The sequence below is a fragment of the Camelus dromedarius genome, chromosome 26 (genome assembly GCF_036321535.1).
Source record: "Camelus dromedarius isolate mCamDro1 chromosome 26, mCamDro1.pat, whole genome shotgun sequence".
In the NCBI taxonomy this organism is placed as follows: domain Eukaryota; kingdom Metazoa; phylum Chordata; class Mammalia; order Artiodactyla; family Camelidae; genus Camelus; species Camelus dromedarius.
In genome coordinates, this window is record NC_087461.1 from 17,381,140 (window position 1) to 17,394,958 (window position 13,819).

A 13,819-nucleotide genomic window follows, 5' to 3' on the forward strand; every position below is an offset into this window, starting at 1 on the left:
GGGATTGGGTGACTTTCCTGCTGCCCAACCAAAGCTATTGCCTGTCCTTCTCAAAGTCTGTTGCTCTTAATTTTTCAAACTGACATCTCTGCCAATAGAGTGAATAAGAAGAGATGTCTATATATTCATGTATTTAACAAAGATCATCACCTACCTTGGGACCTCACTTAAATTGTCCATGTCTCGTGTAAGTTAAGCTTCTCAGAGACAGACCCAGCAGTCCCTTATAAAGTTTTACCAATGGGCATACTAGAGAAAGGTAATCCATGCCTTTCTCCATAAAAGTAGTCTGATATTGTATAAACAGTAGCTTGGGAACTATATGTATAATTATATGTATATATTTGCATATATAAAATATAATTTTATGTTTATATATAAATATATAATTGTGTCTATATAAAGTATATTTATATGTAAATAAATATGTATAATTATGTATATATATTTGCATTATATAAAAATGTACTTTCTGTCCTTAAGGAAGTACATGCTCTTCAACAAGTCACATAACCTCCCTCCCTAAACTTACTTCCTGATCACAAAGCAGAGGTGAATTAGCTGATTTCTCTCAGACACCTCTATATGTACTCTATTATTTTTGTATATTCTAGAAATGTTTTTTTCAAACACAACTTAAAATTTCTATTTATTTTGCTGTCCACTCCAATATCTAAGTCCACAAGAGTCAAGATTTGAAAAAAGCTCCTTTCTGTTTTGATTCTGGGGGATTATTTTCTCCCCTCAGTGAAGCCTTTTGGGAATAGTGTGCAGAGGGAGCTTGGTGAGGCCAGAACCCAAGCTCCGGTGTCCCCGTTGGCAGGGAGGGCTTCTGACCGACCCTTAAGGGCTTCAGCCTGGGAAGGAGAGGCTGCCCGGAGGAGGTCATGCCCAGGACTGTTTCCACAAGAAGGTGGAGGCCAGTGGCGGCAGGTACCCCTGTACTCCTGGGTCCACCTCTCCCTGCTCCTCTGGTTCAAGGAAGGAGCTTTGCCTCGAGTGACAAGGTCAGGCTGAAATTCTGAGTTGGCTTTTCTTGGCATTCCACCGATGAGCCCCAAAGACGCTTCTTCATGATGGAAGTGAAAAGAAGACAGAAGAAAACCCGACTAGGCATGGTGCTGCTGAGCCTTTGTGTGACTTGGATCAGGCAAGTCTCAGGCAAAGGAAAGCGAGAGATGACGAGAAAAGGTCATTGACACAATCCAAATGATGGAATAGGAGTTTTCTACCGTCTTCCCACCAAAGAACACTGATTTTTGACAATCACCCAGAGACAACCATGTCTCTGGGGATCTGGGAGCACAGCAGGGGACATTGCTGGAGCAAAGTCAAACCCAAGATGGTATGCCCTGAAGAGGGGAAAGGGGAATTTCACTTCACCTGTGACCCTCCCCCAAGGTGGCACAGCCCGGGGGATTTCTCAGGACGGAGAAAGACAGCTTGTGAGTGAGTGCCTGGATCCCCAACTGTGTGGGGTGCTGCCCACTTCTTTCTCTGCATCCAGTGCTGAGGTATGATGCATGACTGGGGTTTGGTAGGCAGCAAGAGGCGGGGAAACAGCAGGCTAGGCTCCAGGAGGGCATCGAAGGGATGTGTGTCCTACTAACAGCTTTGTGGACTCCATCCAAAGCCCACCCGAGAGCTGCAGTCAGACTGTAGATCTCCCCAACTGGCCTGCGGGCACCCCCAGCGCTGCATACCCCTCACCCTGCACACCCTCATGGAATGGCTGGTTTTCTTTATGCCCCACTGAGGGCTGTGAGCGCAGGCTTTTGCAGATGGCTAGCGAGGGGGTTTGGAAGAGAGCACACAAATCTGAGCATTCAGCAGGGCCCCAGACAGGGCCTCAGGAGGCTGTCAGCACCCAGCCTGGCTTTCTGGGATCTAGAGAAGGCACACAACCTTTAAGATTCCCTCCCAAATGGGAACCAGAATTGTTGAGCAGGCGTATCCACACAAGAAGTCTCAGAAAGACTCAGAATCCCCAGCAGGGCAGACAGAAGGCATGTCTCTCCTGAAGCCACTCAGTAAGATAGGTGGATGTGATTGCTTCTTCAAATGCCAGAGACAGCAGCACAAGGTTTCAGGGAACCTGAAGTCTCATGGCAAAGTGACACCAAGTATTAAAGTAATTCAGTTTAGAGAGAGAATGATAAACCTATACATCGCTGAATCTTTTAGCAAAATAAAATAGACAAGAAGGCAAATCCACTCCAACTTTTCCTCCAAGGCCCCATTCCCACCTCCATCGTGCTGTGGGGCTTATTAGTTTAGCAGAGGCAGAAGGCTTTAGTGGTTTGGGGGTTCAGAAGCTTAAGTAACCTAAAGAATGGTCTCATAAAGCAAAACTTTCCTGAATTGTCAGGAGTCAGAGTAGAGTCTGTATTAATAACTTTTGCATTGGAAATTAACACATTGAAAGTTTTCAAACTAGTAAAAAATGTTTAGAGTAATTTGCATTAGTAGATAAAATTTATTTTCAAACTAGTAAAAAAATGTTCAGAGTGATTTGCAGTAGTAGATTAAATTTATTTAATTTTTTTTCAAAACATTCAATTTGTGTTTTTTGATGATAGCCAAAGCAAAAAAAAAAAAAAAAAAAAAAAGGATTAAGTATTTGTATTCTTATGAATATCTCTGGAAAGATGCCCAGTAACAATGATTTTGGGGCTGGATCGGGGGTCATGAATGGGAAGAAAATTTATCCTTTGTTACTTTTTAAATAGAGTAGGCATCTACAATACAGAAGTTAAGGTTCTGATCTCTTTCTTACCAAACATTTACAAGAGTTTTAATTGAGAGATCCTTGCCTGATTTTATCTTTTGGTTAGTAGCAAGAAAAAAAAAAAAAAAGGATTTTATCTTTTGGTTAAAAAGAGTACAAGTAAGAAAAAGGTAGAGTAACCAGGCGTAATGGTAATCCCAGAATGAGCTTTTCAGCACCAGGATAGCTGAACACTGGCTTGGTTTCCACCACCGAGCCTCCACGGGAGATCAGCTACTTTGCACCACACATCTCCTCTGCACAGTAAGTGTTCTCAGCCCCTTAACCTAACTTCTCTTAAAAAGGGCTCTTTGCAAAGAGAAAAAGCAAAGAAAACTATTTTCTGAGAGCTGAGCTAGCACTATTTCTAAAATTCTTTGAGGAGACACAGGCAAGACTTTTTTTTTTCTAGTTTACATTGCAGTTTAAAACCTATTTCTCGGGGAGGGTAGAGCTCAGTAGCAGAGCGCATGCTTAGCATGCATGAGGTCCTGGGTTCAATCCCCAGGACCTCCATTAACAACAACCCCAAAATATAAAATCTGTTTCTCATGGAATATCACTTCAGAGCTACGAGGGTTTAAAAATCATTGGATTCAAACTTCTTTTCTAGAGTAACGTCGTCAGTGCTGTGGGCCTGTGTTTCTTCAGGCGGCGCGGAGGGCAGCCTGACCCGGGGTCCTTGGAACGGGCGTCGTGGCCACGCCCCCTTCCTTGGGCCTACGCTGAGGGAGAGAGGAGAGGTGCTTGCTTTGTGTTCTCCAGGCCTTTAAGCAAACGTGGAGTGGCTCCTGGGGCCCCATACATGCGAAATTACAAGAAAAGGGGTGTTGGAGCCAACAAGGCCATGGGTACTGTTCAAAAAGGCAGGCCCCACGAACGGCCCCACGAAGCGGCGGCGGCGGCGGCGGCGGCGGTACCCAGCACGCTGCTGGCATCGCTGTGAAGGAACAAGGGCCCGGTTCCCGCCGCGCGGAGCGGGAGCGCTTCCTGACACGTGTCGGGGAAGTGGTCGGAGAAAGAGGGAAGCCAGAGAGGGTTCAACTGAGGCGCTCAGCCTGCCCCGTCCAGAGGCGGGCTTTGTGAGACCCGAGGGGAAGGAGCCAGAACCGCGGAAACCCATTCCTGTGAATTCATGGCCCGATGGGTGTAAAGAAACAAAAGACTTGCGAGGGGTGGCCGAAGTGACCTGTTTGCGGAGGTCCAGTTCCTGAGGAAATCAACAGCGGGTCTCCCGGGCTTCCAAGCGTGAGTCAGCGATCATCGCCAGGAGCTGGCCTTCCCGGACAGACGAGGGGACAGAGCACCGTGAGAACCAGGGGCCCGGTATGGTTCCGTCCCCGGGGTCTCAGAGCCCAGAGAGCGGGGCAGAGGGGGCTGAGGAGCAGGCGGGGCAGGATCATGAAAGATCTGCTGTATACTTGGCTGCTTTGCTCTTTGCCAAAGATATGAGGGGTGACAAACTTTCTGAAAAGGGCCAGATAGTAAATATTTCAGACTTGGCAGGGAACATACATCTCTGTCAAATACTCCTTTTTTATTTTTATTTTTTTACGGTTCTTTCTTTAATTGAAGTAGAGTTGAGTTACAGTGTTGTGTTAATTTCTAGTGTATAGCATAGTGATTCAGATATATATATTCTTTTTTGTATTCTTTTACATTATGGTTTATTACAAGATTTTGAATATAGTACTCTCACTCTGCAGTAGGACGTTGTTGCTTATCTGTTATATATATAGTAGTTTGTACCTGCAAATCCCGAACTCCTAATTTATTTCTCCCTTCCCCTTTGGTAACCGTAAGTTTGTTTTCTATTGTGTGAGCCTGTTTCTGTTTTATAAGTAAGTTCACTTGTGTCATATTTTAGATTCCACATACAAGTGATAGCATATATTTTTCTTTGACTTACTTCACTTAGTATAGATAATCTCTGGGCCCATCTATGTTGCTGCAGATGGCATTATTTCCTTCTTTTTTATGGCTGAGTAGTAGTCCATTATTATTGTTGTTGTTGTTATTATCATAACAGATTTTTAAACACATAAAACCCATTTGTCACTTGCAGGCTGGATTTGGTCCACAGGTCAGTTTGCTGACTGCTGTAGAGAGTGGGAGCCATTGTGGACATTTAAGCAGGAAAGGACGTTATCAGACTTGTGCATTGGAAAGTGTACTCTGGTGGCAAGCAGTGTGGCAGAGGTTTGGTGGGGTTGAGGTGTAGGGAGAGTTAGGTCAGAAGGAAAGTGTAGAAGAAGACTCTAATCATGACGGTCCTGGGAGAAATAATGAGGGCCAGGGCCAGGACCAGGGTGGTGGCAGTGATGCCAGTGACTTCTTTTTTTTTGGTATCTAGAAACAGGTTTAGTACTGCTCACATCAACGGTTACATCCTTAGACCAACCTTACCCTTCATGAATGAGAAAGAACAAATCACCAACATGCTAGGTTATCCTCTACCTTTTAGTCTGGTTTTTAAGGCACTGTTCTTTATTTTCTCAATGATATAAGGTGCTTCACAAGTATGAACAACCTACTATACTTTAATGTTTTGTATTCTTTCCATTCATTTTTTAAATCTGGAATGTAATTCCCTGTGTGGCATGTTATTTCTAATGTAGAAAAAATAACTGTTATTAAGTACAAAATTTTACTCTAAGGATACTAAATTTATAAATTTATTCCACTTTTAAATGATAGCCAAAAAATCCACCTGATTGATGCTCATTTGGCACATTCTTCTCAATTCTGACTACATCCTGAGTTAGGATGAAAATAATGCAGCTTTCAGGCTTTAAAATGACTATGTTTAAACTGCCAAAAGAGTCATGAGGTTGTCTGTGCAGGACAGTGTTTTCCATCAAGTACAGAGTTACATTTGGCATGTCAAGAAGAGAGAATATAATCCCACAGCAGCAGCCATTTAAAATAAAAGAAGACAGCCACAAGGATTCATGCAGAATATTTTAAATATTCCCATTGAGCAAAATGATTTAACTGATTTTGTTTTCTTCAAGGGTGATGGTCCTATATGCATCCTTTGAAATTTTGAAGATCCTGAAATAGCGTCTTCCACGTGGGACATCTTGAAAGATAGTATTTTGGTTTCAGTGAGTTACATGCCTGTCCTTGTTCATTTAGTGGGTCTGTTTACAGAGTGTGGTAGTTTCATTCTTTAGACTTGCAGAATTTATAGAGAAAGAAAATTACAGCCTGCACACCCAAGAGAAGGACAATTCCTCCAATGAAACTGGCTACGTCAAAGGTTGACTTCCTCACAGGTTGTGAAGTCAGAGTTAAAGTGGTGTTAGTTGAATCTGTAGTAGTAGCTGTGGTGGAAGTTGTAGAAGGGGAAGGCAGAGTTGTGGTTTTAGCTGTAGAACTGGTTGGCAACGATGTGGTAGTGGGCACAGAACAGAATTCTGTGCCATTCACCACCTGGCAATCACTAACTGTTGAATTATCTGAATAGTAGCTTTTACCTTTACATTCTATCCCAAAGCGGGTAGTATGAGCAGTGCTAGCATTAAAACAGGAAACACAGCTGTTGCGGCTTTCACAGATTTCAGGTGCTGGAGTGGTGACCATCGGATGCGTTGTCGGTGTCACTGGGGCTGTCTTGGTGGTGGTCGGTGAAGTAGTGGGTGTAGTCACTTTCAGGGTCAAATCGGAGCTCTGAGCTGTGGTCAGCACGCAGAGCGCAGCCAGGCAACCGGCCACCCAAAGCAGCGAGCGGGAGAGACCAGACATTGTGTCCTCAGGGCTGGCTTTCGAGCAAAAACTAAGGCACCCAATGCTGCGTTTGTTCCTCTATTCCCCACGGCGCTGCCTTGGAGACTCTGCTCCCCCTACGGGCGCTTGCCGGGCCCAGTGACTTCTTGATAGCTGGGCTGGATCACACATGCAGGAGTGAACGGGCATGTCGTAGTGCTACCTTTCTCTCTTCCTCCTTCCCAACTCCAGGAGACATCTTCTTGTCCACCTGGGGTGTGAGTGACAAGCAGAGGAAGGATACCTTAGCTTAAGTCCTGCTGTGTCCAGGCACAGCTTCACCCTGGGGGACAGTGCCCATCCCTTTCCTGTGGACCCCACATGCCAGGTTCTCCCTCCAGCTGGTGGCAGCCGTAGGAGGGCAGCCCCCAGCCCTCCTGCCCCCTCCTCAGGCTTCACACTGGGCTATGCCTAGTCCCCTCTCCTTTGAGATCAAAGTCTCATTTTTCTCTTGAAAATAAGCATTTCCCCAGAATATCTCACTGCATCTGCCGGCTCCACTTTATTCTAATTGCCCTCAGTGCCAGGCAGCTCAAGCCTGACACTTTTCACCCCGCTTCTTCTGTTTACTTCCAAGAAGAGTTTCCTGTTTCAGGTGTAAAAGATAGGACTAGGCCAGAGGGACCCCGGGCAGGGTGGAATCACGTCTTATCCTTTCGCTCGGTGCCGATGACAATGCCCTTCTTGTGGGAACTGGGCTGCCTCCCAGCAGACAGTTTGTGTACGTGGTCTTTGCATGTTTTTTGTCACTTAGATTTCTGAAGCTCCTCACTGATGTGGGTCCCTTTTATCCCAGGCCCCATCTCGCCTCCCCTTATCTTCTAGTCCTCCTTTCTCTGTAAGTGCCTCTTTCGTCTCTTCAGGGTTAGCTTTCTCCCCCCAGGACACGAATACGTTGTTTCCAGGTTTTCTTGCTGTTCCCAGGGTAGAACTCTTGCCCTTTTTACTTGTGTTTCCTTCTCAAATACTTTTTTGCAATTTCTTGAATTACGTTTTGAATGGTGAGTTGCTCATTCTGGTTCTGATTTGTTTTCAGATACTTCAAATATCTGTGACAACAGGTTACATTTTCTACTTTCCCTTTTTCTGCTATTTTACTTGATAAAACTTCGCCGTTGACTTTGGAGCTGTAAATGGCTCCCCTTCAGCGGTGCTTGGTAGGGGTGCAGGCCTCATTGTATTGACTCTGGTCCTTGTTTATGTAACTTAGTTTTGAGCATAAGTACCCTCACTGATAGATCACTGAGCAGTGTTTTCCACAGAGGATGTTTTCTCCTTTTGCATAGCTGCTTTAGTCAGTGGCTCTGATCTCTGGGCTTTTCTTTATTATTATTATTTTTAACTTTAAGTGTGCTTATTATCACTTCTATTATCTGTTAGTTGTTGTATGAATCTTTCAAAATATAGGAGTCAGATATTTATATTTGGACCATAAACTCTTGAAGTGTGTATGTGTGGTCACAGACCTCTTACCTAACCAGATTAGAATATGTTCCTCTCTTTTCTTCCTGGGTAGCAGCAGCAATAAGGGTCCTGGAGAAGTAGTGACAATAATGAGGATGGTGGTCATGATCAGTTTAGCTAACATTTACCCAGTGTTCACTGTGTGCCAGAGGCTATGTTAAGTTCCATCCGTACTACTTCATTTACTCCTCACAGCGCCTTCTGAATTACAAACTTTTATCAGGTCATTTTACAAATGAGGAAACAAAGAGATTAGTGAATTTACCCAAGGCTGGATGATGGCCCCAGCCTTCAGCAGTGCTTATCAGACCATTTGTCACCATTTGGGTCACCATATATACAGATACATTTTATTAAGACATCAAAGGACTTGTCAAGGCATGTGAATATGAGTTACAGTGCATGGGTTTTTGTTCTGGTTTGTATTCTCGCCACCCACCGCTCCCAAGGAGTGTACAGGCAGACCTCGGAGATATTTTGGGTTGGGTTCCAGATCACTGCAGTAAAGCGAATATTGCAATAAAGTGAGTCACATGAATTTTTTGGTTTCCCAGTGCATGTAAAAGTTGTTTAGACTATACTGTAGTCTAATAAGTGTGCAATAGCATGTTGTCTAAAAACCAACTGACATACCTTAATTAAAAGATCCTCTATTGCTAAAAAATGGTAACCATCACCTGAGCCTTCAGGGAGTTGTAATCTTTTTGCAGTAGTGGCATGAAACAGCATTGATCACAGATCATCATAACAAATATAACAGTAATGAAAAAGTTTGAAATACCGTGAGAATTACCAAAATGTAACACAGAGACAAGAAATGAGCAAACACCATTGAAAAAAATGGCACCAATAGACTTGCTTGAGGCAGGGTTGCCATTAATTTGTGAAAAATTCAGTGTCTTTTAAGTGCAATAAAGTGAAGCCAATAAAACAAGGTCTGCCTGCAGTTGAGAATTTCTGCTGCTTCTGAGATGACGTTTCTTTTAAGTTAAGGAGACAGTGTAACCCCCCAGATGGATCCTGTGTGCAGCCAGCCATCAAAGCCGACATCATCAGAAGGCAGAGTGCCCAGGGCCCACCATAAGGTTAGGGGCCTGTGACAGTGTTTACATTTCTTTTAAAATCAGAAGGGAAAAAAATGGGCTTTTAGGTCAAAGAAAATGTTTTAATATGTAACATTAATATATTGGTCCATATGTCAATGCAATTGTCGAATATTATCAGAGCCACCCAAATAAAAATGTGCTTTGTTTTCAGACAACACTTAACTCATGCCCATGAATTTTTGCTGATTATCTTTTAGCTTTAGAGCTGTGCGGGGTAGGGGTTTAGGTTTGAGTGAATGGGTCTAGAATCAGGCTGCCCTGGTTTGGATTTTGAGTCAATCACTTATCAGTGGTGGGAACCTGGGCCATAAGTGGACCTCTCTGGGCTTCAACTTTCTCATCTGTGCAGTGGGAGTATTCATTGTAACTGCTCTTACTGAGTTTTGAGGATTAAATGAGTTAAAGCAAGGAGAGCTTCCAGAGTAGAGCCCAGCCTATGGTGAGGGCTCAGTAAATATTAGTTATACTGTTGCTGTTATTATGATTGGCCAAGAAAAGAGCTGTCTGTGTTCAGAGGTTAGGCTCTCAGACCTTTCCCCCTATCCATTTATTGATGGATTCCTTGCTTTCTGTATCTGGTCATTTACCCATCACACGTGAGACATCACTCTCCCTGAGAGTTTATTTTTAGTTACTCCCTTTGGAGAGCTTGAGTATGAAGATGAGTGCCTTTTACCCAGCAGAATGCCAAGGCAGCACCCACAGGCCATCATCCCTGCTTGGCTCTGAGTTGCAGCCACAGAACAAGATTAGTGCTGACACAAGCAGAAGGGGATTTAATGGAAGATACGGTGGTGGAGTGTGGGCAAGTAGGAAACAGAAAGAAGCAAAGATCTCAGAATCCATGGGATTTGCTCCTTGGAAATGGCCAAAGGCCCAAGAAGTAGGAAGATGCATAACTGTCTTATAACTAGCACAGCAAGGGCAGACTTAGCCCCAAGTCCCCAGCTGTCTCTGTTGCAATGACCTGGCAGCATTCCTCTGCCCTTGCTTTGTCTCAGGAGCAGGTTGGCTGGGCTCGGTCATCACCAGTCTGCATCTAGCAGGTGTGGAAGGGAAAGTAAATATCTGTTCTCCTCAGCTTCTGGCCAAGGCGGGAGGCCACACACAGGGCTCACCCTGCCCTGAGTCTGCATGCCCTTAAGAAGGGGACGTGGATGCTCAAGTCCCCAGAAGACTAAGGGTCCCTCCAGTCTGCCAACACCATCATGCTGCCCTGAGTTTAAGAAAGAGGCACTGCTTTTCTCCTACTCGTTGACTCTGCGGGGCTGAGGGCTCATGTGTCTTCTAGCTGTTGGTTGTCCCCACCCCCACTCCATTTGCTCGGTTTTGGTGATGACATTAAGGAGCAGTGTGTTCCATCCCAGGCCCTCAAATCTCTTCTGACACATGCAGATTGACCCCAGATCTGAAAGGCCTTCTGAGAATCTCCCAGTCCTTTGTTCAGTATCTTCACACTCATGAAGCATAGCCGTTACATTTAGCACAAATGCCCTCTGTTGTAGCTGAAGACATTCCCCTGTTCTGGATTCTTTGGAGGTGACCTACCTCCCCTGTTCCAGAATCAACCTCTGGACAGAACACATTTTCTTGGTTGCTTCCTGATGGAGACTGGATTTAAGGGGTAGAATCAGAGGAGCTGTGGTTTGTGCAGGCTGAGAATCCAGAAGCGGGTTCTCTTTCTCCATCCATGTGAAGCTGGGTCAGGCAGGAGGAGGCTGCAAGTGGCCTGCCTCTCCCCTCCCAACCTCTGGAGCTGACGCTGGGTTGGATCACGGTGGGCTGTGGGCCGGGAAATACAGCTCTGGCTTTCCCTGAACCTTCCTTGTCCTGCTGAAAGATTGGGTTTGGGGCCTGCTGATTAGGGACTGTGGTTTTGCTGGTGATTTTTCTTTTCCAGGAAAGACCTCCAAGCTAAGGAGAAAGTGTGAATACTAGCTTTGTTTGGCTATGGTACTTTTCAGTGAAAATCACAGAATTTCATCTTAGTATTTGCACCCTTTGCTCCCTCAGCCCCAGAGCAGCCCCTGCCTAAATTTCAGGCATTCCGCAGGACAGCCGAGCCCCTGGGCATCCAGTGTGGGAATCTGAGACACAGCCTGTGGGCTGCTTAGAAGACAGGGAAAAGGTATCCTGGGGCTTTGTAGCTTCAGAACTCTTTGTAGGGCTGCAGGGGTTTAAATTGAAAATCCAGTCTTTTACAGGACAATATGCATTTCAAGCAGAACGGGGATTTTAGAGATCATCAAATCTAATGTCTGTTTCATAGTTGTGGAAATAGAAACCCAGAGGGATTAAGTTGTTCGAGGTCATATGTTGGATGACCCCCAGAGCAGGACTTGAAACGTAGGTCTCCTAACTCCCAACCTAGTGTTTTTCTCGTGGAGGCATTCATATAGCATGTTTATATTTTGGTTTTTTAAATTATTATTTCTTATTGAAGTATAGTTGCTGTACAGTATTATATAAGTTATAGGTGTGCACTATAGTTATTAACAGTTTTTAAAGGTTATACTCCATATATAGTTATTTTAAAATATTGGCCTCTATTCCCATGGTGTACCATATATCCTTGTAGCTTATTTTATATCTAATAGTTTGTACCTCTTAGTCCCCTGCACCTATATTGCCCCTCCTTCTTTCCTCTCCCCATTGGTAACCACTAGTTTGTTCTTTGTATCTGTGAGTCTGCTTCTTTGTTATTATATTCACTAGTTTGTTGTATTTTTTAGATTCCATATGTAAGTGATACCATGTAGTATTTGTCTCATATACTGATGTTTAGATTGGCCCCTCTTTTTGTTCATGGAATAATTCATTTGTCTGTAAGCTTTTTTGGGGGACTATCCCCTATATCCTATTGCTGTTCCAAACATCAGCTGTGACATCTTTGTGAGGTCACTTGTCATTAGCTGTATTTAGTGGTGTTTCTGGTTTTATAGGTAAATTGAAGTACTAGAACCATAGTCTTTCCCAATTAGAACTTTTTACAATGGAAAAATGTAATTTAAAAAAGGTTTACATTTTAGTTCTAGTTCTGTTAGAAACTGCCTGATTTCAGATGCATTTCCAAGGGGCTTTCTTTCCCTGTTTACTGAGAAACATAAACTGTGCTGGGGGCATGATGGTCCTTGAGCTGTAGCTGTCAGGGTCTTTGCAGTCTACCATCTGAATGACATGCTGTCTCTTGGGCTGTATGGAATGATCGAGGTGAGGTTGCCAGTGGGCGACCTGCTGGTCTGAAGCTGTTCCCTCCCACCTGCCTACTTTCAAGGGCTGTCCTAGATCACAAGAGCATGTCAGCCAGCTGCTGGTCTAATCCACTTCTATTCTGAGTTTAGGGAAGCAAACAGAAGGCAGAAGGCATAGGACCTGCAGTGGAAGGCAATATTTTGGGTGGTGTCATAGTTAGGGGGTTGGGTTTACTATGAGTTAAAAGGCGACACGCAGGGCTAGCTGATCACTCACCATCATGCGGTCTTGGCCTAAAGGCCTTTTTCTTGCCCAGGGCTGGATATGAAGGCATTTGACCGTGGAGCATCTGGGACTTGGGTTTGCTGGGGTTGGCTCCTGGGATGTGGAGGTGTATGAGAAACTAGCTGAAAGCCTAATGAATGGATTTCAGGAATTTCCAGGAATACATATTCAATATGCCACTTTTGGTTGAAAAATGAATAAATATAGCTTGTGGGAATGAATGAAGCCGTTAGCAGAGCATTTCTCCATTGGCAGAGAATTTGTAGTGTATGTGTGCTTGGAGCCTTTGGGAAATAACAGAAACAAGGAATGCTTTGTTAAGCACCCAGAACATGCTGGGATACTTTCTGTGTATCACACTAGCCTCTGCATCACCACTCTGGATGCAGCACATAGATTGTTTCATTTCCAGGTTGTTGTTGTTTTTAACTCGACATAGTCCTTTGACTTGATTTTAGACCTCAGTTTCATGGCCAAAGCATACAACCTGGAGGAGTAGTTACCTTTCTTTCCCTAAAACAAGGACAACAACAGTATACTGGCTGAATCTTGTATTTATAAAGCGACATTTCCACATCTGGCCTGTGCATTTCTTTCTTAGCCAAGCGGTTGTAAAGAAGGGAAAGATAAAAATGAAAGAAACAGGAGTAATTTAAGGAAAGAATAACTTCCTTTTTATTAGGTTGAACATGAAACCAGGTATATTTGTATAAATACTATGGAAAATATTTAACCTATTCATAGAGGTTAAGTAACTAACTGATAAGCTTTGTAGGGAAAGTCTGTTTAAATGCTCTCGTTAAACTGTGCCAGGCAATTTTTCAAATTCTCAAATACATAACCATTAGGAAGCTCAGGGACAGAAAGAATTTCTGGTGGACAAATACACTTGTTCATTGTAGAAATTGTTGCTACTTTATATATCAGAGAGTGCAAAGCAAGTCAAAAAGTCAAAATAACAAGGTTTAGATGAAAGCCTTAATGATACAATGTAGTCTTCAGTAAAGACAAAGGTAAATTCCTTCAGCTGTTGGCTAGAGGGAATCGAAGGGCAGGATATTTTAGGTTGGTCTCTGTCTATAAATAATACATGAAATGATTAGATAGCAAAGGTTGAGGGGCCTGGGGGATGCAAACAGAACTTTTGGGAGACTGGCCAAACTGTGTATTAGGATAAAATTTAGCAGTGTTACATTTGTAGATTTCATCTTTGAGCGGAGTGATCTTATAGTTTATC

General features: G+C 43.8%; 1 protein-coding gene and 1 long non-coding RNA gene across 2 annotated transcripts in view; one reads left to right on the forward strand and one right to left on the reverse strand.

Annotated features, from left to right (window-relative positions):
* Nucleotides 1-3,688: 3,688 nt before the first annotated feature.
* The window catches only part of LOC116150494 (uncharacterized), a 240,134-nt gene continuing 230,003 nt past the window's right edge, over nucleotides 3,689-13,819 (forward strand). The window contains exon 1 of the long non-coding RNA XR_010377880.1: nucleotides 3,689-4,093. This is a non-coding gene — a long non-coding RNA (uncharacterized LOC116150494). The remainder of the gene's footprint in view (nucleotides 4,094-13,819) is intronic.
* Nucleotides 5,458-6,514, reverse strand: LOC105096299 (sialomucin core protein 24-like). Its single transcript, XM_064479251.1, has one exon. It carries the CDS (start codon nucleotides 6,512-6,514, stop codon nucleotides 5,933-5,935), a length of 582 nt encoding a protein of 193 aa, XP_064335321.1. The 3' UTR covers nucleotides 5,458-5,932.